Genomic DNA, 26,950 nt, shown 5'->3' with positions numbered 1-26,950 from the left:
CTTGACAAAATAAATAAAAGAAAGAAAAGAAAACTTTGAGCCTTTAACTTGCAATGCAGTTAGTCTTCCAAGAAGAAAAAAACAATGATTTTTTAAAAAGATTTATATTTTCACAAATTTTTCTTTGAAGCCAAAATTCAAGTTGCATAGTGGGGAAAGTAGAAAATCTTCTAACAGAAATCATTTGAATATTGACTATTTTGCAAAACTTTTTGGGAAGGGTGGAGCGGAGCATCTGCCTCTACGCAAACAGGCCCCACATTGCGCTGTACCAACTATCAAATATATGGACCCCGTCCCTGGTAACAGATACAAGCTATAGCTGTTACGCAGCGAAATTCAAGAGATGGCTGCAAACAATGCCAGCAGCACGTTCAGTGTTTCCTTAGTACTTTGTCATGAGTGCCCTTTAAAGCACAATTCCGTGGTCTCTGAGTGTGGAAGTCACAGTAATACTTCACAATGCTTTGAGCTTAAAAACTAAGATTGCAGAACTTGAAAAAGGCATACAAGAAAGGCCTCAGCCACAAATATTCCAGAGATAGCATATGACATCACTTAAGAGATGAGGATTTGATTCAACTGTTTTTAGTGTGAGTTATTTTTTTCATCTTTCTTAACTTATTGCCATAGAAACAATTGTATTAGTCATGGAGCCATCTGACAGAGTCTACAGAATTGCAAGTTAAACAATTGAAATGATTCTTTCATGGATGGCAACTAAGGTATATTGGTAGCAAACACAGATGTAGAATGTGCTTTTAAAAAAATTCTCAAGTTGATACATTATTTCTAAAACTGTTTCTCATATGTTGGGAGAAACACGTCTGCCCACTCCCATGTGTGAGAAAAACACTACAAATGGGAAGGTTTCCTTGAGCCAAGAATATATATAAACTTAGTGGGAGTAAAGCCCCAGTTTAAAGTGTGTGTATACATGCAGAGAATCTTGCTTAGTTCAACTCCTCTGAAGTGTCTTTTAAGGATTGAGGCCTAAATCTAACATCTTATATGAAAGCCACCTCTGTAAATAAAAGTCTCTCTCCAGTGTCTCAAGAACAGTGGGTAAGACATCCATAGACAATATTAAAAAATTCCAAAGCTACCTCTTTTGCAAGAATACCACTTATTACTCTCAGAAGTGAATATAATTTCCTATAATATGTCTTTAACAAAAATGTGCTGTTTTCTGCAAATCTGAACTCTGTGTTTACCCCTAGTGAATTTGCTTGATTCATAAATGTGTACCTACATAGTATTTCCTTAAGTCATCTTATTTGCCATTAGCATATTATATACCATACTATGAAAAATTGACATAGGAAGATTTTTATAAATGTATTAAATAAGAAGGTAAATATTTATGTTCTGACTAAAAAATTTAATTTTGACAGTATTTGTTATACTTGAAAAACTGGATTTGAAAAATATTAATATCAAACAATTGACCCATTTTATGTAATCATCCTGAGCTTTTCTGAGTTTAGTGAGAGCCTTACATTGTCACAGAGATAAAGTCAATTATCTTTTTCAGAGAGAAAATCATAAAAGATCATGGCCTGACAGTGTGCCAGAGGGACTGGAAATGAAAAGATCTTTGAGTTCATTAATTTCATTAATGTGGCTAATACACTACCTATTTTTCATTGATATTCTAGGGATAAAGGAGAGTTTCTGCCATGCTGCAGTAATGCATCAATACCCACGTGCAGTCAGTCTGCATTATGCAGGGACAGGGCACAGGGGAAACTAAAGTCTAATGTATAGAATTTCAAAAAGAAAGATCAGTAGTAATATATTTTCATTGTGGCAGAACCTTTGGCCTTTTTCTTTTGTAACTCAACTTTCCATTATGTAGCTGATGTCCAGAAAGATTGGCAGTTGATAAATATAGTGCTGATTCTCCCAAGGAGAGGGAGGACATTTAATAGGAAAGTCTTTGCAGATAGAGATGATTAAGTTTAGTTGATTAAATTTAAATGGCACTTGTATTCTCCCTAAGAAGTTAGACTTAACACCTCTATTATTCAAATGCAAGGAGTAGCTTTAACTTTTTTTAAAGAAAAATGTCTTTAATAAATACAACACTAACAAATACCATAGCACTGTTATTATCAAGTAAATCTTCACTGCACTTAAGCATATGAGAGTAAACAGTAGAGACAAGATGTGTTTAGTCATATTGAGAAAAATAAAGTAGGAGATAGTACAAAGGGGGAAAGATACATATGAGATTCTAGCGCAATGCAACACATAAACAATGTTCACATTTCCATGCAGTGAGAGCTTTAGGAATACATTAAAAGGAAAGCAGAACAAGTTGAGGAGTAATATACTTAGCAAGGAAAAAGTTACAAGAGTAAAATTTAGCTAGTACCACTTGTTATTTCTATATGAGAAACTTATTAATTGCTACTCTGTGTCTTTAGTCAAGAGTACAGAACAGATTTTTAAAAAACGCTTTAAATGCTTTAAGTTTTTCTTTAACTCACTAATCTTTATAGCAGAACCAAAGTGCTGCCAAGAGAAAATATTAAGACATACAAAAATTATTACAAATAATGAAATATTTAATGAATAACCCTAATATGACTGATATTTTGTGAAGATAAATATGTATGTTATAATAGTTGCCATGGTTCCAAAATGTGCCGCAGACAGACTGGGAGGCATGTGGTTTGTTGGTATTAACAACATATCAAGAATCTTCATTCAATAGTGAATAGATAATCTGAAGAAAAAATCTCAAGTGCTCTTATTGAAGTGAAATAGGTGAGGCTACTGAAACCCTCTGTTTAAACTACTAAGCCACCATATTCTCTTTTTCTACATTTCTGAAAATATGAGGTACTTGCCTTAATATCATTAACAGTAAGATTCATAGAGACAAAACTTTTCTGGAAAGGTTGATACGTTAGCATAAACCAGGTTATGGAACAAACTCACTAGAGAAATAGTACAGCAGACCCTTTAAAACAACATGCTTTATAGTGACTGAATGAATAATAGCTTGGAAGAATGAACCTCTGAGACTAATTCCCGCAGCTGGTAAAATGCCTTCAAGAATGTAAGTCTTTTGTCAGTCTTTGCAAAACAGTTCTCATGTATGAATGAGTTGGGTAGATATTTTGGTTAACTTAAGATCATTGTTCCCAAATATGTACCTTAACTGGTAATATATGATCTCATCTAATTTAGATCTTCATATTTTTATTTCCAGATTATTTTATGGACTCAGTAAATCTGTCAAAAATAAATAATCCTATGGAAATTATACATCAATAATACTAGACATTCTGTGATACAATATTTATAACCTCCATTGCCATTTTATTTCAACACAATCAGACTTCCACTGAACATCTTGTAATAAAGCAAATATGTGCGAGGCTCGCTATCATCCTTCTAATGGTGCTTATCACTCAAACGCAAAGCCATTTTCACAATATGAAACCTTCAGTTTTCCATGATTTCTTGGATTCCGTTTTCTTTTAAAAAGGGCTGAAGTCTTTAAAAATAATAAAATTACCGCTTGCTGGTAGGTAGTTCAACTGGAAAGCACTATTACCACGAGAAATTCTACATAAAAGCCCTTTTAGGGAGTGTTAACTATTTCTGTGATTTGGCAAGAACTTTTGCAATTAATGGTTGATTTCTCTATTAGTTCCTAACAGTCAAGAGTTCTTGAGAAACCATTTAAAAAATGACATAAAAGGTGAGAAATCAGTGCATGGCAAAGTAACAGCAGTTTTATTTTTTAATGTTGCTTAAGGCAATATTCCTGATTTAGAAACATAATACTATTTAAATGAAGATTCAGATCAGCCAGGGCTGATGTTTTTTTTCTTGAAAGTTATCTATGGTCTATTCTATTATTCCTCATGGATATTTCTTAGCCATGATGAAGGTCGATTTCCAAGTCAAAATCTATATATTGAATATTATGTCACACAACGCATGCACATTTAGCCCCGGCTGGTGTGGCTCCATGGATTGAGTGCCAGCCTTTGAACCAAAGGGTCACCAGTTCAATTCCCAGTCAGGGCCCATGCCTGGGTTGTGGGCCCGGTCCCCAGTCGGGGGTGCATGCGAGGCAACCACACATTAATATTTCTTTCCCTCTCATTCTCCCTCCCTCCCCTCTCTAAAAATAAATAACATAAAATATTTTTTAAAATACACATGTACTTAAAAGTGATTTTACTCTTGCAGTGATACATGCTCATAAATTTCTAAAAAACAAATATGTACAGTAGAAAACATCAAAACATTCAGAATAAGAATAAATTAGGCATAACTACTGTTAAAATGTTGAGGTGATTTTCAAAATTTCAGAATAGGCTTTTTTGGGTTTGGTTTGAAAACACTGGGATCGTGAACCTACATTATGCCATTAGCTCACCCAGTGTCATTAACTTTGACGTTTTATTTTTAGTGGGCCAGTGCTATGGTGCGACCGCCATTGTATGTGGCTCCTTTTTAGTAAGTTAACATTTACATAATTTCATAATTTACATAATTTAGTTAATTCACATGGTCTTGTTTTTAAATGGTGCAGTTTAAATTTTAGCATATGCAATAAACTCTTCTCTCTATTGAAATGTACATGTACATTCTTATGTATATACCTTTGTCAAAAAATGTGGTTAATAGTTAATATTGCCATATCTTGGAACTATAGTAATTCACACATTATGAAATACTATAATAGGTAGCATATCAAGAGAGAAAAATGTATCATCTATGAAGAATCACTGACTATGTTAGTCTATTGATTCACAGCTTGTATTTCCCTGTGAATCAATGGTATTTCTGAAAAGCAAATTAACTGCCACTCATTACCCCTTTGCAGTGCCATGGGAAAAATGACAATTTTTCCCTGTATGCAAAATAATTCAGTGACCTAACTGATCATTGCAGCCTTGTGGTAGCAAGAAGAGAGGAGAGAATTTTCAAAGTGCAGTTCAGTTCAGGTCTTGGTTGCCTTTTGTATGTCAACTACATACAAGAAGTTGAGCAGGTATTCTGTCTGCCAAAAAGGACATATTCATGAGACAAATATAAGAAAACAGTCTATTTCAGAGGAGAAAAGTTGTACCTGTTTCTGCAGAACCCTAAGTTTACCATCAGTTTTCTCATTACAATCTATAGACCAAACTCTGTTTTCCAAAGAGCACATTCAACTAGGAAACCCTGTTGGGAAGAGCTACTAAAACACTCCATGTTATACAACTATGTGAATGGCCTTACATTATAATGGTATTTTTGTAAAAAGAAGCCTTCTGTGCACTGTATACACCAACGTGTTCTTTCATATATAGAAATGTATGCTAAGGCAGAAAAGGTCATGCACCACGCTAGCTGACTTGTCATTACTGTGTTGCCTATATGTAGGATGAGACCATAGCTAAAACTGTTGACCCATGACCACGTTTTGTTGTCTTGAAGGTATGGTGTTTGAGCTCTGTTAAGTTTGATTCATACCAAGCAATATGAGGGATGCATAACAGCAGAGGACACAATTCCTAAATACAAACTCTTCTCCTTATCTGTGGAATCATTTTGACTTTACTGAAGATAAACCGTGTCGTTTTGAAAGAGCTTCAATAGTTTCTAAAATAAAAGAGGAAATAACAAAAACAGAAAGTTAAGGGGAGAGGTGGTTGCAACCATAGAGTTCTTCCTATCATAAGTCCTCTCTGCCATAAATGATGGCATCTACCCTTTGTCACTCCATGCCTGGAAGGACCTTTTCTGGGTGTCAGGTCCCCTGTTGGGGGGGTAAGTATACGGACCAGAACCACTTGGGCCTGGGTTTGAAAAGCCACAGGTGCAGAGATGAACAGTAAGAAGAATACAGAGCCAAATTAAAAATGACATAATGACTTACTCTACCCGATGGCTCTGAACCAGGAGCTCCAACCGGAAGGTCAGGAAATAATGGGTCATGATTTCAGTGGACAAAATGAAGAAGCTCTTGATGCCAATTGGAGAGGTTTCCCCAGTGGAAAAAGGCAATTCCTTCCAAGAAAGAAAGAGGAAGAAACAACAGGAAGAAATGTCTCTTACACTCACTTTGGGAAAACTGTCTCCTTCAGGAGCTGCCTGACTCAGTTGTTGGGCCAGACTATGGGCTATTCCCCAGGGTCTGCCTGAGCATCCACTCCCTGGAGTTCAGCAGCACAAGGGCCCTTCCAGTGAGGCAAGAAGGAACCTTTGAGAGGTGTCTTTTCCAGTAAATAAAGTCTCCATGTTGTTAGGGTTTTCATCTCCTTGGAGCATGCTGTGAAAAGATCGCTGTAGCAAAGGATGAGGATTTTCAATACAAGGATTTATCAACTGAGGGTGGAAAGAAACAGGAGCCAAATGCATGAAGCATCTCAAAAGACGAGGGCTTATGAGCCATCGGAGGAGTGGACTCTGCATGGTTCATTTTCTTTTTTAAGTGAGGATAATTTAAGTTTTCTATAAAAAACAAACTATTTGTTTTTAGATGAAAGAATGTAATTATTATATTTGATACCACAAAGTCAAATTTTTAAAAATGTGACAGATACTAACTATAAAAAATCCGTTGTGTACATATTTTTGCATGTATGCAATATATATATATGTATGATATTTTTCCATCGTTATTTGGAATGGTGTGAATGTGAGGCACTGATGTTATAATCCTAATATACATGTTACATATTAGTTGTGTTTATATTCCTTCAATAGGACTAATGGAATCTAATAAAATTTGTAAATTATATGATATACAAAATCTACTCAGTTAAAAGACATAAAATAGATTTCAATTATATCCTACTAACTCCACAATAGTGGAAATAATTGCCAAGACTAGGTGGGAATAAACACAGGAGTCGAGTATTGAAAACTGCCTGCATTGTATTGCTCCTGCAGGTATATTATTATCAGAGCAATTTCAGTTTTGAAAGTATATGTTTTTACCTAAGTAAACAGCATGCATTAGTACAGAGCTACAATAACTTTTAAATGTGTAATCATTAAGGTATAAGGTGTATTTTCTAAAAGAATACTGTAATAGTATATTGACTATCAAGTTTATTTGATAAAAATTTTAAATAGTTTTAATAGTTGTACTTTACAATTTATGAAATCACACAGTATCAGAAAGTGTCTAGTTCTAAAAACTGCATGCTTCAATTATATAATGATTGCTCTGTGAAATTGAAATATAATGCGAACCTTGGGAAAAATGTGGTTTAGGTTGAAATTGAAACACTTCAGGCATAATAAAAAGATAAAGACATACTTCATATTTATTGACTTATTTAGATGCAATTTTACTTTTAATAGCTTTGGTAAAAATAAATAATATACGTACACACAGTCACTTGTGTATAAAACACATTTTCATTGTACCATAGCTGAACAATCTCCCTGCACTTCATGAGATAAAAGCCAAAAATAGATTGGTCTTTTTTGCAAATGTGGAGGCTTGGTCACAGGCAGGGCCAAACAAGAAAGTGTTACTATAACCGTTTAAGTCCATGACTCCTTGAAAGTAAATTATCACTTGCAGAAAGCTCAGGGCTGTATTGGATTCATCCATACCAAGAATAGGGTTAGAGTTGTATAGGATGCCCTGATACATTTGGATTTCAAATCAACTGTGAATCAACTGTCTAAATATTTTCAAATATTGAATGAGGCATAGTTACACTAAACAATTAATTGTACTTTATATGAAATTCCAAAGTTAATGGGAACCCCATACTGTTAGGTTTAATCATATTGAACACGGTCTGTGAATGCTCTCTGTTGCCTACAGGGTTTAATGTCACCATTGTTATTAATGAGTCACCGCTCAATCTGCCCACAAAAGTGATAAAGAAACAATATAGACATTTCAAATCTTCTATTTAAACCACAAATAGTATATCTGAAATTTTCTAAATCCCATTATCAGAAGTTTCCACCAGATACTTTTCTTCTTTCCCAATAATACACTTTTATAAGTTTGTTTCAGAGAAATATGTAGATGAAAGACCAAGTAGGTAGTTGAAACATACTGTTATGTGAAAAAGCTTACAAATTCTTGATTAATGTCCTATATTTTGGTATATTTTCCAAATAATATGTCAGAAGGAACAGAAGAAATGACCACATTTTATATGCAGTGGCCCCAATAGACTCCCTCTTGGACTAGGCCTCATCCTTGGTTTCGGCGTCTTGCCTGTGGAGTTCAGGTTCAGCAAGAATCCTGTTCATTCAGTTTAGAGAGAATCCCATGCCCCCAGTGTTTGCTCGCCCTGGCCTGTGGTCTTTGGTAAGAATCTTACTGAATTGGTTCAGGAAGGACCCCCTTTCTCTTCTTCTCTTCTCGGTAAGTTTCCACCTATTTACTATACTCAGAGTTCAGCTCAATCTCTCTTCCTTTTAGTGGTAAAGTCTTACTGACAATTTTAATGGGTTACAATTTTTTCTTCGAAAATACAACATGAATTTTAAAGTAGACTGTGAAAACATAAAAATATACGAGTATATTCTAGTTTCTAGAGCAATCACTAAAAATGTGCAAATATATAGCTAAAAAAGAACAATAAATAAACTGGAAATCTAAAAAAATTAAATAATCAAATAAAGTCAGAAAAGGGGAAGAAATACTTTAAAAAAGAGGACAAACTGAAAATTAATAACAAAATGGACAACCAAATTAAATCACATCAAGAGGCACATTAAATGTTAATGAAGTGACCATTCCAAGTGAAGACAGGAAGCAAGATCTAACTTTTGGAAGTCTTAAATATATGAAGATCCATCCTATAAATGGATAGGAAAAGATGTATCATTCAGCAGTAAATATAAGGAGGCCAGAGTGGCTATATCAGTATTAGAAAGACAGTTTTCCAGATAAAATAGTATTACCGAAAATGAAGAAGACTATTTCCTAATTATAAAAGTGTTACTATATCAGGACGATTGAAACAACACAATAATCACATTGACCTACTTGATACTTGTACAGAGATTAGTACAGCCTAAAACTTAGTATATTAACTGAGATGAACTTTGCCGAGGACTCGCACTAGCTCAGTGCAAATCTCTCTATATCTATTTCTCTCCCTATCTTTACAAACACACACAAACTGACCCACGATCTTTTAGTTTCTTCATGCAGCCTGAACTTTATTTACCTATGAAATAAACGGAATCATAAAATTGGCTGTCATTCATAAATTACATGTGGATGTTTGGGTCGAATACATTTTTTAAAGTCATATTTTTCCTTCTCTCCAGTCATTTTGTAAGTGACATATGATTAGTCAGCTACATTATTGATGTGCAAACATGAAAGTTACGGGTTATTAGACAAAATTTGATTCACTGCTTGTCCATCTTACATCTGTACAAACATTCTAATACCTCCTCATTACGAAGCTTGACAGCCTATTGAATACACAACATGCCTAATATCACTGGAACACCAATTGCCGCTTCTAAAAAAAGGAAAGCAGCATTTTCCTCCTGCGCAAAGGCCATCAACATATTTATACTAGGAATATGAATTTGCCTGGTTAAAATTCAAAGTACTGATTTAACTTTATTTTGAATAAAGTTCACAGATGTAATGCTTGGTTAAGGTAAATCAGAATTTATTAAATTTTTGCATTGAAATTATAGGTAACACTTAATCCCAACTGGTTAACTGCTGCACAAATTATGGAAAATAGTTCATTAACACTGAAACAGGGGGGAGAATCTTGCCGCTAGGGGTAGTTTTCATGACTGCGTTCACATTTGGACCAATTTGGTCTAAGTTAGGGATAAATGTTTTCACATGTCCAAATGTGACATCTCCAAATAATAGCCCAGAAAAACATAGAGGTGATCCCAGCAGTAACTTTGAATATATTTTTTCTCATACTTGCTCTTCTTTATATCAAAGTCAATAATGCAGAAAGGTACATTGCAGTGATATATATTTTTAAATATCAATTATAGTTTAAAATGTCAATTCACTGATCATATATCTCTTTATCAATATTAACCTTTTCTTTCACCAAATACAGGTCTTGAATAAGTAAGTGATAGTAAATTTATAAACAAATATTTTCCCCCAACAATCACTATAATATTATGAATAATTTTATATTCATAATTCCCTATGAATTTTTGAAATAGTGTATGTTAACATATACTGGAATAGTCTTTGGTAATAAATAAACCGGACAGCATTTATTATTGATTCAGGATCATAAAACAACTCTCTATTTGAAGAACCTGACATGCTTACTAGAAACTTGCAGAATTTATAAAAGGAGAAGTTTATCATGGTAGCATTAATTTTTAAATGGAAAGAACAATTTCTGTTTCTTGTAAGATTTATTCAAAAGAGAAGAGTAAATTAAAACTGAACTGTATTTTGCCAAGTGAGTTCTTGTAGAAGGCCAAGGTCATCAGATGGATGGACATTTACTGGTCACTAATGATTCTGTTATGCTTCTCATAGTGTCTGTGGCCATAGACCAAGAGGTACTTTCTCATTCCCCTGAAAGGACATATGTCTGATAAATACTCTGTTAAACTAAAAAAAGGTGAAAGTCATACCGAAGGCAATGGGCTTGTTCTGCTTCACACTTTAGTAGAGGCTAACTTCAGGATATAAGCCGAAGTTCCAAAGAGTAATAAAAACAAAATTCCATTCTGTTCCCTGGGAAAAAATTTTTTTTTCTTTTTTTTTTTAACTTTTTTATTGATTATGCCATTACATTTGTTCTATTCCCCCCCCTCCACCCTGCATGCCCCTCCCCCACCATTTCCCCCTTTAGTTCATGAACACGTCTCAAATTCTTTAGATTCTGTATTTCCCCTACTATTCTTACCCTCCCCCTATCTATTTTCTATCTACTGTCTATGCTACTTATTTTCTGTACCTTCTCCCCCCTTCTCCTTCTCTCACTTCCCTATTGCTAATCCTTCATGTGATCTTCATTTCTATGATTCACTCCTGATCCAGCTGTCCTCTTAATTTGCTTTTGTTTTAGGTGTGGTTGTTGATAACTGTGAGTTTGCTGTCCTTTCACTGTTCAACTTTTATCTTCTTTTTCTTAGCTAAGTCCCTTTAACATTTCATATAATAAGGGCTTGGTGATGATGAACTCCTTGAATTTGGTCTTATCTGAGAAGTACTTTATCTGTCCTTCCATTCTAAATGATAACTTTGCTGGATAGAGCAATCTTGGTTGTAGGTCTTTGGTTTTCATGACTTGGAATACCTTTTTCCAGCCCCTTCTTGCCTGTAAGGTCTCTTTTGAGAAATCTGCTGACAGTCTGATGGGAACTCCTTTGTAGGCGACTTTCCCCTTATTTCTGGCTGCTTCTAGGATTCTCTCCTTCATTTTAATCTTGGCTAATGTAATTATGATGTGCCTTGGTGTGTTTCTTCTTGGGTCCAACTTCTTTGGTACTCTCTGAGCTTCCTGGATTTCCTGGAAGTCTATTTCCTCTGCCAGAATGGGGAAGTTCTCTTTTATTATTTGTTCAAATAAGGTTTCCACTCGTGACTCTTCCCCTTCTGGTACCCCTATAATTCGAATGTTGGAACGTTTGAAGATGTCCTGGAGGTTCCTAAGCCTCTCCTCATTTTTCTGAATTCTTGTTTCTTCATTCTTTTCTGTTTGGCCATTATTTGCTTTCTTCTGGTCCACTCCATTGATTTGAGTCCCAGACTCCTTTCCATTACTATTGGTATCCTTTGCATTACCATTCATTTCAATTAGTTTAGCTTTCATATGTTTCTCTAATTGTGACTAAAATCAACCAGTTCTGTGAGGATCCTGATAACCAGTGTTTTGAACTGTGCATCTGAAAGTTTGGCTATTTCCTCATCACTTAGATTTATTGGCTCTGGGGCTCTGAGTTGTTCTTGAGCCACTTTTGGTCTGTTCGCTCCGGTAAGTAAGTAAGAGGGGTGAAGCCTTAGTTGTTTACCAGGGCGGGGCCACCCAGGTTGCTGGTTTGTGACGCTGTGCGTGGGGGCAGGGTCAGAGAGGGAGCAATGGCGGTCCTCTCTGCTAACCCAGTTTGTCCCGTCCCACCACTCGCCCCGGCCTGCTTATCCGAGCAGAATTGTGCGAGCCTGCTGCCCCGCGCCATGCGGTCTCAATACTCGCCTCTTCACTGGTTTATCTGCACGCAAATACGTGACCTACCGCAGACAGCCAGCCACTCCTCTTCCCTGTGTGCGCTCATAGCTAGCCCACAATCTGAGCCTTCGGCTGCTTGAGCGCCACCAGGTCAGGGATCTTTTTGATCAACCGGCTTCGCTACTGGCTTACCCGTTTAGCTGAGCATTTCATCCTTTTTTGGACTCCGTATTGTAGATTTTCTGTGTGGTCTGGTTGTGCTTATCGTTGTTAAAAATAGTTGTTCATAGATTTGGTTGTGCACGGAAGCAAGGTGGGTCCACCTACGCCTCCATCTTGGCGGAAGTCCACCAAAAATATATTTTTCTTTTCAATTTCAAAAGCCAAGTATAAACAGCACGATGACGTTTTCCACCAAATTGTCACTGTCTCTTCATCAAGGATGTGTGTATTATTTAAACAGCACCATAAAATGAAAAAGGATAAAGTAATTAAAAGTTTGGCATTTCTGTGCATTCTGTTGTAGCTTTGGATAGATTGGGGTGTTTAAAAATATTTTACAGTCATGACATAGAATAACATGTCACAGAATTTTGGAAGAAAAGATAGCATGATTCATTTCATTAAAGCATCTCAGTTCATACTGACAAATTATTTCAAAGTATTTCAGATAGACAGGAAACAGACTTCATTCCTCAGTGTACCCATTGGATTAATTTTGGTTGCTGAGGTAATTTGGAGGCTTTTAGTAAATTCCAGGCCCGGATTACTATTTTCATGAAATACTAGTTCTAAGAGAGGAAGGGTAACTTTTCTTAGAGGATATTGCTGATTGAATCGGTGTAAGGTGGTTATCACTATCATTCTGCTGAGGACCTGATAGCCTGATAATGTAGAGAGTGCTACACCTGCTCACTGATCAGAAATGCTAGCACCAATGTCAGTTATCTCTCATCATTTGATGGTTCTTGATATCAGAAACTATGTGTTTATGTATGCATAGTGTTTTGAAATAGGAAAAATATAGAAAGAGAAGTACCATGTGATGTCACTCATCTGTAGAATCTAATGAACACACTGAACTAACAAGCACAATAGAGGCAGACTCATGGATGGAGAGCATATGACAGCTAGTGGGGAGGGGCTGGAGGAACTGAGCAAAAAGGAAAAAGGACTTGTGGACACAGACGACAGTGTGGGGATTGCTGGGGGTGGTGTGCAAGGGGACTAAATGCTAATGGAAAGAATACAATAAAATTATTAAATTAAAAAACAAAATGTGTTAGTACCTATAGAGCAAATAAAATAAACAAAAATATCTTTAATTATGGACAGTTTGTTTTGCTGTGTAAGAATTTTGCTTCTTTCATTGTTTTTTTCTATCTTAGATTGTTAATGTTAATAATTTGTTCAATTTAAAACCTACTCTACATCAAACTAGGTAATTTATCTAATTTAGATGTTAGGACATATAGGAATAAAATCCTGGGGAGTCTAATAATTGAAACTAAAATATGATTATGAAAATATGGGTTGATTAGAGTTATGATATAAAATAAACACAATTTACTTACATACAGTGTATCTATATTTGTCGCTATGAGGTAGCCAACCTTAACGATGTTTTCATAGTAAGCATTTCCACCTTATCAATTTTCAGATGTCTGTCTACCTCTCTAGGTCCCGAATTATTATCTTAGTGATAATGACTTCACTCAGTTCATCGAAGCTGATGTGGGAGAGATGTCAGGTGAAAACGGGACCACTCAAATGTGATGCTTGTCCGTAATGTATCTTTTGGACGGTTTGGTTAGTTGACTGACATGCATAGATGGAAACTTTCAACTTGCAATGAGCACCTTCAACAATATTAGTGGAACTTTAAGTGGCAAAAAACTGTCAAATAAAAATTTTAAATCTGGACTGAATGTTTCAAATGCCTTTACTCTGTGTTTGGACCACATGAAACCAAAGTCTGAGTTGTCAACCTATGGGAAGACCAAATAATCACTTACTTGGACAGTAACCAGTTTTGTTGAAATGAATGTAGCAGTTACAACCTTATATTCCCCTAAAATACAACATTGAAAATCCTCAGGGAATGCAATTACGAAGCTAGTGAAAGAGCAAGAGAGAGATCAAAGCAAATTGACTGTACTGTCTCATTCTTTTTCCCGAGAGTTCAGCTTTGAACACGAATCAAATGACCTGTAGAAGACCTCCATCATGTGAAATTTGCTATTGGAGATTAACAGATGCATTAAATGTAACAGTCTTACTGGCGATTTCTGTATAATGAACACTTGCTTCAGCTTTCAGTCTATAAAATATGCATTTGTCCTCATACAGATAAAGGATAGGGAATGAGTGGGAGCATCACCAGAGCACATTTAATCACATGTGTGAACTTGACATCTAAATTTTGAGACACTGGGATTTGCACCTCTGTTTCCTGAAATATGTATTATATATCAGCCAATTAAATAAATATGAGTGAGTAGATGGTTCTCTAAAGCAATTTAAAGACCAAGTAAGAGTAAGCATCTAGAATGAAGAAAAAAATTGTCCAAATAAATCTGTTTAACCTCATAAGAACACATTTTCTCTGAGACAAGACATATAAATTATACTCTAACAGTAATTTTCATTTCACAGTCCTAAAAGTATATTTCAATATACTGCAAATGGAAACAGTTCTTTTGTAAGTGATTTCTGAAGAGAGATATCAGGGCGGTGTTCTCTGCAAAACAAAGTCTGTCCAAAAGGTCCAACTTCTTTGGTACTCTCTGAGCTTCCAGGAAATCCAGGAAGCTCAGAGAGTACCAAAGAAATTGGACCCAAGAAGGAACACACCAAGGCACATCATCATTATATTAGCCAAAATTAAAATGAAGGAGAGAATCCTAGAAGCAGCAAGAGCTAAGGGGACAGTCACCTACAAAGGAGTCCCCATCAGACTGTCAGCAGATTTCTCAAAAGAGACCTTACAGGCAAGAAGGGGCTGGAAAGAGGTATTCCAAGTCATGAAATCCAAAGACCTACAACCAAGATTGCTCTATCCAGCAAAACTTTCATTTAGAATGGAAGGACATATAAGGTGCTTCTCAGATAAGATCAAATTCAAGGAATTCAAATTCATCACCAAGCCCTTATTATATGAAATGTTAAAGGGACTTATCTAAGAAAAAGAAGTTAAAGAAACATGAACCATGAAAGGACAACAAACTCACAGTTATTAACAACCACACCTAAAACGAAAGCAAACTAAAAGGACAGCTAGATCAGGAGTGGAAACATAGAAATGAAGATCTCAAGGAGGGTTAGCAACAGGGGAGTGGGAGGAGGAGAAAGGGGGAGAAGGTACAGAAAATAAGTAGCATAGACAGTATATAGAAAATAGATGGGGGGCAAGAATAGCATGGGAAATATAGAATCTAAAGGATTTGAGACACTTGGTCATAAACTAAAGGGGGGGTAATGGGGGGGATGGGGGGATAGGGTGGAGGGGAATGAAAGGGGGAATAGAACAACTGTAACAGCATAATCAATAAAATTTTAAAAAAAAAGGTGGACCCTGCCATGTAGCATGAAAAATAGAGACATTTATTAAAAGAGACACAATATACAAGAAACATTGTATATAGGACTGCGACACCTCAGTCCCCTTCAAAGGAGGCATACGGGGACCTCACACAATTCTCCCAACCACCATCAGTTGCCCCTTTGTAGTTTCCTGAATCTCATCGATGGTCCAAAATCTCTTCCCTTTCAAAGGGAATTTTAGTTTCGGGAAAAGCCAGAAGTCACTAGTTGCCAAATCTAGGCTGTTAGGGGGGCTGAGTCACCTGGGTGTTTTGATGTTTCACCAAAAAACTCTGCACGAGACGAGATGCATGAGCAGGCACATTGTTGTGATGAATCTGCCAATCACCAGTTGCCCATAGCTACAGCCTTCTGAATCATCTCAATAGTTTCTCCACAAAAGAATGTTCAAGCTTCACACAGAATCTGATGCAGATTTGTTGCTCTACTTACTCAGTCATTTTGAATGTGACAACCACACAGTACACACATTCACTCAATGGCATCTACCACCCTCACTGACTGAGTACAGTGAGGTTATCATTGTTCACACATGCACATTCCAGTCCACTCTCCTTGGCTTCCAGGTCGCACAAACTTTCTCATTATATTAATTTAACAGTGGCTGGACTTTTTCTGGACAGACCTTGTATGTTCTTTGTGAATAGGCATTTTTATTCATCTGCTTTTTATAATATTTTCCAGTATACATTATTGATATACATATTGACAGAGTTTTGGTCATCATTAGAACCTTACCTTTAGTTCAAGTTGCCTTTTCAGCATCAAATAATCAACTAAATGATTACATTGCATTTTCCCTATAAAAGACCCTGATATTCACAGAGTATTGGTGCTGCATGAGGATAATATACTTCCCTAGAAAAAAATCCTTTCTCTATAGTTAAATGTTATTAGTGAGGTACAGAAGCCCTCTGAGAATGTTGTTTTAAGTGTAATTAATTTTAACTCTACTGATTCACAATGCACATTATTTGGAATTTGCACTGAGTTAATCTATGCTTGTCTCATGCTCTCTCTTTGGGAAATAGTTTGTGAAGCTAATTAAATGATATCAATAATATTAAGAGAAATATTACCATTCACTAACAAAATTATTCTTAAAGGAATATTTTTGGTCCTGGCTGGTGTAGGTCAGTGGATTGAGCATGGGCTGCAAAGCAAAGGGTCACCGGTTCTGGTCAGGGCACAAGAGTGGGTTGCAGGCCAGGTCCCCAGTTGGGGGCATGTGAGAGCAACCTATTGATGTATGTCTCACACATTGATGTTTTTCTCCCTCTCTTCCTCCCTTCCTGTCTTTCTAAAAATAAATAAATAAAATATTTTCAAAAAGTATTTTCACACCACTCAGTCAAATGCAAACAGTTATGACATTAATTACACTTCTGTTTTTGTGCATTTATTTAATATTGATTCACTAGTAGCTGGTGAATTTTTATGTATTTATATATGAAACAATGAAGTTTATCATAAAACTTTTTAAAATTAAACTAGGATTTTCATCCAAGGTGTCCTAAATGACTGCGATTAAAAGCTTTAGTTTTTATAAATTGTATATACACACATATTGTGCACCAAACTGTGTAGAAAATTATCTTTTAGTAAGTCTGGATATATGATTTCATCTGGCTATAGGTCATGAATAGTTTTCTTTTTTATCATAAATGTTATGAACTATAGCCATACCTGTTAGTTAAAAGGGAAAAATCTCTTTTAATGTCAATAAGCTTCTGGTTATTTATTATCAAACTCGACTGCTGTTTGTCATTATACAAAAAAATTAACTCAAAATGGATCAAAGATGTAAATAGAATGCCTGAGACAATAAATTACATCAAAGAACACATAGGTGGTAAACTTACGCACCTGGGTCATAGAGAGGCTTCTACGAATTGACCTCAAAGGACTGTATCAAACAGCAAAGCAACCTGCCAACAAAACAGAAGGTCAGCGTTAAGATGAATTAATACTGGGAGAAGCTCTAGAGATGTCTTGAATGAACTATACTTTATAGAAAATTATTATGTAAACAATGATATTGCATTGTTCCACCACACTTTTGAGAAACAATTTATGTGAAACATTACCTGCCCTTGACTTGGGGCACCACCCCAGTACATTCAATAAAAAATAAAAGGTTATGTGTCAACTATTTTCCAGTTTAATCCAAAAATCAGAAAAATTATAAAAACCATATGATTTTACTCATATGTGGGGCATAAAAGTGAAACTCAGAAATATATGCTTCTAACATATATGGTCTTACCAGTGTCACCCCAATACATTTAGGAAATCAAAGTAATATGTAATAAATCATCTTCTTTCAGTTAAAATGACTATATAAATTTGTGTATCATAAATAGGCGAATGTTTCAGTATTGTAACTATATTTATTGTTGCAAAATTTAAGGCTCCTCGATGAATTGCTTTTATGATGACCAGTAAATTAAATTTTCCTTTAAAATATAGTTATATGCACATAGTTTATAATTCAGTATCACCCCAAATATGTAAAGTTCTACCTTCCCCATTTCTGAAATATGAGTCTGTAGAAGTGTAGGATATTTAGAATTTTAATTTCACAGTAAATGGTTATTTAATAGAAATAGTTGGTGTTAATGAGAGTCAGCTCTTATACATCTTATACTTTCACTGTAAGGGTGATAAGATAATGAGTATTTGCACTGCATATCATTTTGGAGATTTATAGGATCATGAATTTATCATTTTAATTTGTAGTATTGCCTTTCCAGAGAATTGATGTTTTTATTATGATGCCATATCCTTTATTATAGCGAATAACATTTCTTGTTCTAAAGTTACATTTCATAATCTAAGTACTCTGTTCTTATTTAACTAGTGTTTGTATGGTATAACAATATCTGCCTGGTATTTCATACCTATTGGCATTTGAAAACTTTACAGAAACCATATAAAGGAGCTTTAGAAAGTGTTATAGTTTAACACAAAGCATTTCATGTCTGTAGTTTATTGTGTTGTTAAACTTATTCATTATTATTTCAGAAAATGAGTAATACAGAAATTAATTATCTTTGAGATAATTGTAGCTATACTTCATTCTTGAAATAAGGCATTTTAAAGTTCAATATACTATATTTTCAAATTAATTTAATTTATTGTTAGATATATTCTCAGATTAATTAATTAGATTCTTAATCAAATGGTTTGTTATAATTGCTTAGTTCATTATATGTCTCAGTGACTGGTCCTCCCATTCATTTTGCTTCTGTCCTCACTTCCTATCACTTCCTGATATATATCAATGGACTTTTATGTACAGATCAATGAGCATAGTTTCCATTTATAGTCACAAACACAATTAAAAATAAGTACATTTGGGAGACTAAATGAAAGTATCGTAATGATGAAAATGAGATTCCATCTACCCACTCCTGGTTATTTGTGTTTTCTGTAGGAATTGTTTTTTGACAAATGAAGGACCCATTGTGGAAATATTGGAAGTCTATTGGAAGTCCCCAATGTATCTGTATATAGATTTTTAATTTGTCCTGTGGCAATGATGTGTTTTAAGTAGCTAGGAAAATATGCCTTTGAAATCTACATTTTACCTTTTGTCTCCCACCCTCACAGCCGCAGAGATAACCGTGCAGCCGACCTTGGAGGAGGTCTCGGACACCTGCACACAGGAGTGCCTGATCCTGGGCCACTCTGATGCCTGCTGGATGCCCGCCGCCCTGACGCGGGCCAGCCCCCTGCACACGCAAGCCTCTGTTCCACACCACAGCCCGTCGGAGACACTGACCTCTGCTCGCCACCGCCACCGCCACCGCCACCGCCACCGCCGCAGCCCTCCAGTGGCCGAGTTCATCGCCCTGTCTCACAGCCCACCACGGGCACAGGTCTTCGCACCCCAGCCCAGTCCACCTCTGCCCGCCTCCGCTCTCCATGCCAGCCCTCCCCTGGGCCAGGCTGCTGCCCCCCAGCACAGCCCTGCCCAGCCGACGTGGCCTTTGCAGCAGGGAGGGCCAGCTAGCGGGCTGTCTCACTCTGTGTCTGAAACAGCTCATTCTACTGATGAGTCAGTGGAAGGCATTGCCTTGAAAACCTTCATGGCAGGCCTACAGGCCAGAGCCTCTCGGGATGATGACGCTCCTGTGAAGGAACATCCCTTCTAAAGTCACAGTTCTCAACAGGACATATATCGTTAAGATTTCAAATCCAGTTTCATGACTATTCCAAATTGTTAGTTTTGTACATAGTTATATAAATAGAAACAGATACCAGAACAGACTCTAGAGCTAGACACCCTTAGTCAAAACACAAAAGTAAATTCACAATTTGTTTACTTCAGAATGTGTACTTAAAAAGAAATTGAAACACTCGTTCCCCTTTGTACAGAAAGGCTTGCCGTGTAAGACAGTGATATGGAATGTACAGTGTTTCTGATGCACCGTGACTGTTCATTTATTGTTGACATGTGCAATATTACTGATTGTGTTTCCATTCTGATGTTTGTAGTACATAGCAAGTGGACTAGCAAATATCTGATTTTCCAAGAGTACCTTTAGTTTATCTCAACTTTTGTTCAAATAACATTAGAAGGTGGATGTAGGGCAGCATCTTTGTATGTCTTTTTGTTTGATACTTGTTGCTCTCTAGTTTTTTTTATTACTGTTTGTACGAAAATGCACAGTACCACGTGTAAATAATTTATATTTTGTCTGTCTTTTTTATGTTTTCTACCTTTATTTGGAGAATATATTGTGCAGAGAATTTGTATAGACCTTTTCAGTAACAAATATATATACACTGTACAGATTTCTGTCTAACCTATTCTCTACTCTTTAGTAGAGTTCGAGACGTTGAAGTGCAATATGTGCGCCCAAATGGGTGTCTTTCTACGAAAAATTATTTTTGTAATGTAGTGTAAAGTGCATCAGAAATTATGTTGTATCTGCAGTTTAAGCCTATGTTCCATGATTAATTAGATGTTTATCTTCTGCAATTTGTATATAAGAACCTGGAAATCACAAGAAAAGTGGACGCATTTGATGAATGATTCATTAACAGCCATGACCGGAATCTGCTATTTTCTAAAGAATAAATAGCAGGAAGTTTTAAATGGTGATGTGAGAGTTGAAAAGGCTGATACCAAAAGACGGTCAGTAAAAAGAATACACAAATTAATATAACTAGATAAAACCACATAACAAACCTATATGACTAAGGGATTTTTCTCATTCTAGCTCAACTTCCTGAAGAAAACCACTGATAACAAGATGAGAATCCAGACATACAATCCTAAATCTACAGGACAGGGTTTTAAGAAGATGTGCAGAGGGAGAGATAAGGTTCATGACGGCTTCTTGAGGTAGATAAGAAATACCCCAAGAATGCAATAAACAAAAACAACAGTGACCAAATCTATATGAAAAGGAAACATGTTCTAAGTGAAGAATACAGTACCATTCGTAGGGAACATTAGTTTCCTTCCGTCATCCTTTAGTTCCTTTGTTGTCCTTCTGGCTGGCCGGTTTCACCAGCGGTGCACATGTGTGCACATTTCACCAATTTACAGAAACAGCACCAACTTCATTTTTTTCCACAGCAAAACACAGACAATGTCTTGTTTCAGTATTACACTAAACTAAGACACAGTTGATGTATTCATTGGGGGTGGGGGGGTGAATAGTTCTTGTTAGTTAAAATTAGATGTAGACTTTGTGACGTGTAATTTGGAGATCTGTAATTTATGATGAAACTGTGTGTAAATGTTGTACTATAAAGTGTGGTGAATGTATAATTTCATTGGTGAAGGTTTCCACTGAATGTTGAGAAAGCTTCTCTTCTTGTGCCCAGCAGGTTACGTAGCGACTGAGAATATATTGTTCCCGTTGGGAAGCATATTTGCTTTAGTGTGTAGAACGACTTCTTAACTTTTAACCACAAGAATCTAATTACTAAAATTTCAACTGAATTAGTATTATTGATATTGTTTCTGCTTTGTGTTTGTTAAATATTTTAAACCTGGAGATGACGCTGAAACCCTTCCAGTAGACTGTCAGCTGTTTTTTTTCCTCTGAAAACTTGCACAGATAATGTGTGAGAATTTCCTCTTCTATTTTAGTTATTTTCACATTTTTCCTCTGTACATGTTAGTTAGGATCTACAAACACACAGTTAAATAAAGACAAGAGACAAAAAGGAAAATCTGAAAAAATTCATTAAGTAATATGTTAGGAATATGACTGGTTACTACATTAATAAAAATCAGAATATGAACCAAAGTTAGGTAGTTCAGATATTTTTTGTGCTTTATTGAGTTATAAGTGTGCTGTTAAGTGCTCCTGTCTAAAATTAGCAAAATTCGAAGACCTCTCCTAGAGACACGGGAATGAACCAATACGCTTTACTGCATGGTCAGACTTACATTGTGTTCAGAATGTTAAAACACTGGGCACCCTCTTCGGGGTCTGTACCAGAGAAGCCTGGAATGGAAGTGGGCTAGAACTAGCCAAAGAGGCGAGGGGTGTGAGTCCAGTGATTCTCCCCTATGCATTCTCTTTCAAAGCTTCCTTGAGGTCTGGCCTTGGCAACCTGTGACTTCTGAGGCGACAGATCTGATGAGACCTTTCTCATTACACTGCAAATTCTTGGACTGCGTAGCCAGAGCTACAGGTTGACATAGTTCACAGGCAGCTCTTTGGATGAGCAAAGTCTTTAGTTGCAGAGCTAGAGAAAGTTTTGTTCTTCCATCACTGCAAAATAATACCCTTGGAAAAAAGAAAGATTTGATTTAGTTTGAAATTCGAACTTCAAATTGAAAGACAAGTGTGGTAATATATTCAGTGAGACTGGCTATTCAATTTTGTGGCTATGTTCAGTTACATGTGATTAAGACTTTACTTGCTGTAGTGTTTCTGTATCACATTTATAAGTATCTATTGAAACACCTTGTATCTTATGTGCTACGTGCATACACATTGTTTTCTTGAATTTTATCTTCAAGTTTAAGCTAATACTGTGTGGGTGTATTAAAAACAAAGTTACATATGATACAAAAAATGTGATAAACTTAGAGAGTACAGTTTGTGTGGTCTAATTTAGCTATTGAACCTTTTCTGTCTGGTAATGTAAATTTGGTCAGACAACACAGCTACCAAATGATGAGTGCTATTGTGTATTGGTGACAGTTAAGAGCCTCTGCCTTCCCAGACTCATATTTGTCACACACTGCCATGAAGATGGATAAACATGGACTAAAGACAATCACAAACTGTGCAGTCCTTATAATGTCATCATGTCACACCCCAAAAACTACCGACCCGTGTGCTTTCAGTGACTGTGATTTGTTGACAGCAGCCGAAGGCTACTCACAAAAACATGTGCGCAAATGAAACAAAGTGAAGACAATTGTTTAGTGATTGTGATATTTTTAGAAATCAAATGTGTGAAATTTATGCTATCTCTCCTTAAAGTACTTGGGATTTTATGAAATATAGATTAATGTTTGTATTTTGAGAAGATTCTTCCTCTGTGACATTATACAGCATCTGAAATGAACAGCATCCCGAAGCAGCTCCAATCAGGCTTCGGAAATGAGACGGTTTGACATTGTGTGGCTCAGAACGGCGTGATGTGCTATGGATTGTACACAAATGTGTATGGATTGTTCTATTTCAGGTTCTGTATTGCATGTTTTCTTATATTCATTAATAAAGGTATTAATAAAGTTATAAAAATAAAGATGCACTTGTATTGTGTGTTAATTCAAAACTCAAAGGCATTTTAAATTGGTTTTTAAATTCATGTAGAGTAGCCCTGGCTGTTATAGCTCAGTGGATTGAGCACGGATTGCGAACCAAAGGGTCACCGGTTCAATTCCCAATCAGGCCATATGTCTGGGTTGTGGACCAAGTCTCCAGTAGGGGACACTCAAGAGGCAACCACATATTGATATTTCTCTCCCTCATTGATATTTCCCTCTCTCCTCGCCTTCCCCTCTCTAAAAATAGATATATAAAATCTTTAAAAATAACATATACAGTAAAACACACCTCAGTGGTGGTACAAATCCATGAGTTCCTTTTTTGTTTACAGTGTTAAGACCTTCACAATAATTCTTTGAATGCTCCCACTTTTTAAACTTGGTGAACAATAATGTAGTGTTTTAGGAGATTTCTTCTGCATCTCTCAAGACAAACTTAGGAGATATTTATATGGTGGACAAAGGGAGGCTTACAGTCATTCATATGGAAAATAATACAATAATTTAAATAAAAATTTTAATTAAAAAATAATACAATAAGGTTATTGCCTCATTTAATGTAAAAGTCACGTAAAGATTTCTCTATAGAGATGCCAATTAAAACCACAATGAGATACCACTTCACATTGGTGAGAATGGGCATCATAAACAAAGCAACAAATGAGTGTTGCAGAGGATTCAAAGAAAAGGGAACCCTAGCGCACTGTTGGTGGGATTGCGGACTGGTGCGGCCACTGTGGAAAACAGTATGGGATTTCCTCAGAAAACTAAAAATGGATCTGCCTTTTGACCTGGCAATTCCACTGCTGGGATTATATCCTAAGAGCCCCAAAATTCCAATTCAAATGAACCTATGCACCGCAATGTTCATAGCAGCAACATTTACAATAGCCAATTGCTGGAAGCAATCTAGGTGCCCATCAGTAAATGAGTGGATCAGAAAACTATGCTCCATTTACACAATGGAATTCTACACAGCAGAAAGAAAGAAGGAGCTCCCATCCTTTGTGACAGCATGGATGGAACTGGAGAGCATTATGCTGAGTGCAGTGGGCCAGGTGGTGAGGGACAAATACTATATGATCCCACCATTAACAGGAACCTAATCAACAACAACAACAAAAAAAGCAAGCAAAATAGAAACAGAGACACTGAAACTAAGAACAAACTGACAGTAACCAGAGGGGAGGGGGGATAATGGGGGAAAGGGGAGAAGAGTTTTCAGGAACATGTATAAAGGACACGTGCACAAAGACAAAGTGGGGTAGGATCAAGGGTGGGAGATGGGGATGGCTGGGGTGGGGGAGTTCAAGACACCTGTACCTGAACGACAATGAAAAAAAGTAAAATATAAATGGAATCATTTGGTTTAAAAAAGATTTCTCTACCTAACCCTTTAGGATCCAAGTGAAATAAGTTTCTGGAGAATGTTAATAATATCGGTGGAACAAAGTCACTCCACTGACAGCTTCACTTGTACTCATGTAGAGGAATCCAGTGCAGTGAAACCTCTCAAACTATATGTTAATAGCAGTTGCATTTGGCGTTTTTATTAGTCCTGGAGTTTCTTTTTTTTAAATTTTATTTAGTTATTTTTCAAGTACAGTTTTTTGTGTATTTCTCCCATCCCAGCCCCCCCGCCCCGTGCTCCCCACCTCCCTCCCATTTCCACCCCCCTTAGTTCTCATCCCTGTGTCCTTCCTATCTGTTCCTCCAAATCCCTCCCCTTTTTTCCCCTTAAATTCCCTTCCCTCTCCCCTTTGGTCACTGTCCCTTGTTCTCTATTTCTGTGTCTTGGTGTTTATTCTGCTTGCTTGTTTGTTTTGTTGTTTAGCTTCCTGTTAAAGGTGAGATCATATGGTATTGGAGTTTCATTAAGATTTATAGAGCACCTAATCTGTTGTTTTATGTGTTCTTTATTTTTTACCCCTCTATTATTATGATACTGATTTACTCATTATTACCAATGGTTAGCTGATGAAGGAAGAAGAAAACAAAATTTAAATCAAGCAAACATTTAACCTTTGCCAAAAAAAAGACTTTTAGAAGTAAAATATGTGGGTCAGTTAATTTGTGTTATTTCCCAACCTGACTCCAGCCACAGATGGAAAAAACTCAGACTGCAGTGAAGAATACGTAGATTAGAAATCATCACATTACATGTAGACATTATCATAATAACCTTGGCAAGAATGATAAAAACCTGCAAAGGTGAATATGATGAATACGAAAAAGTGCTACACTGGAAAGAATGTTGAAAAATCTCTAATATTTCAGTAAATACAAAAAAGTGTGACCTAATATTTAGCTTGATTAAAAACATAATTGAACTCACTGATCTTATGGCCAGAAATAGGCACACTGACTTTTAAAATAAGTTTTTGATGGTGTAATAAAAATAGCTTCAAACAAAAGTAACTCCAAAAAGACAAACAATCCAATTAAAAAATGGTCAAAGAGCCTGAACAGACACTTCTGCAAGGAGAACATACAGATTTGGTAACAACACGATGTGGTTTTATAATAAAATTCTCTTTATTTTTTCTGTAGGTCTGAAGCTTCTCATTATAAAAATATGTTAGTATAAAAATCAGTTGTTTCATTTACTACCATTATTGGCTTTTGAAGAAAATATTTTTATCAACAAAACAAGCAAGCAAAATATAACCAGAGACATTAAAATTAAGAACAAACTGACAGTAACCAGAGGGGAGTGGGGAGGGGATAATGGGGGGAAAGGTGGGAGGGGTTTTTCAGGAACATCTATAAAGGACACATGGACAAAACCAAGGGGAGGAAGGGAAGGAGGTGGGGACGGCTGGGATGGGGCAAGGAGTGGTGGGGGGTAAATGCAGATGACTGTACTTGAAGGACAATAAAATAATTTTTAAAAAAGAACTTGAGACCCAGACAGGCTAGGTGACTTTCATGGGGTCCGCAAAATTTTCTAACAGAATTGCTTCTTCCTAAAAAAAAATTATATATTATATATGTATTTTTGTTATATATTTGGCATAGATTGATGTATTTTAAGGCAAAGCTGTCATGTATTGAAATATTCTCTTTCTTTTCCATTTAGGGCCTATTGAGCTATCTAGACCTGGGATTTCCAATATCTTGCCTGAAGAATGGGTAGAACCTTTTCAGAGACTTGTGCATCCTGCAGCAGCATTAACTCAAGAAGACAAACGTGTGTTAGTTCAGTTTCAATCAAGAAGCCATGTAGGGCACAGGTGGCAAACACAAGGCCCCAGGCCCGTGGGCCTAACCCAGCCCTCCACCTTGTTTTATCCCTCCCAGCACCTTGTTTCTACCCAGGGGCCCCAGGGGCCCACATCACTTAAGTGTTAAGGAGCAGTTACATTTATTCAGCCCTAAAGTTAAATTTGGCCCTTTGAAGGCAACCGTGAGGCTGATGTGGGCCCCGGTGAAAATTAGTTTGACACCCCTGATGTATAATGTTAGAATTTGGGGTGACAGA

The 26,950-nt window shown here is 36.3% G+C and overlaps 1 protein-coding gene across 1 annotated transcript in view; it reads left to right on the top strand.

Moving 5' to 3' along the window:
- The window catches only part of PCDH11X (protocadherin 11 X-linked), a 428,759-nt gene extending 405,380 nt beyond the window's left edge, over window positions 1-23,379 (top strand). Inside the window, exon 8 of the mRNA XM_053662426.1 lies at window positions 19,332-23,379. Coding sequence (XP_053518401.1) covers window positions 19,332-19,876 — 545 coding nt within the window. The 3' untranslated portion in view covers window positions 19,877-23,379. The remainder of the gene's footprint in view (window positions 1-19,331) is intronic.
- The last annotated feature ends 3,571 nt before the right edge of the window (window positions 23,380-26,950 follow it).

Source organism: Artibeus jamaicensis, unplaced genomic scaffold, assembly GCF_021234435.1.
Source record: "Artibeus jamaicensis isolate MK-2021 breed Jamaican fruit bat unplaced genomic scaffold, CSHL_Jam_final contig_241, whole genome shotgun sequence".
Classification (NCBI taxonomy): Eukaryota; Metazoa; Chordata; class Mammalia; order Chiroptera; family Phyllostomidae; genus Artibeus; species Artibeus jamaicensis.
This window is presented reverse-complemented; position numbering and strand designations above follow the sequence as displayed.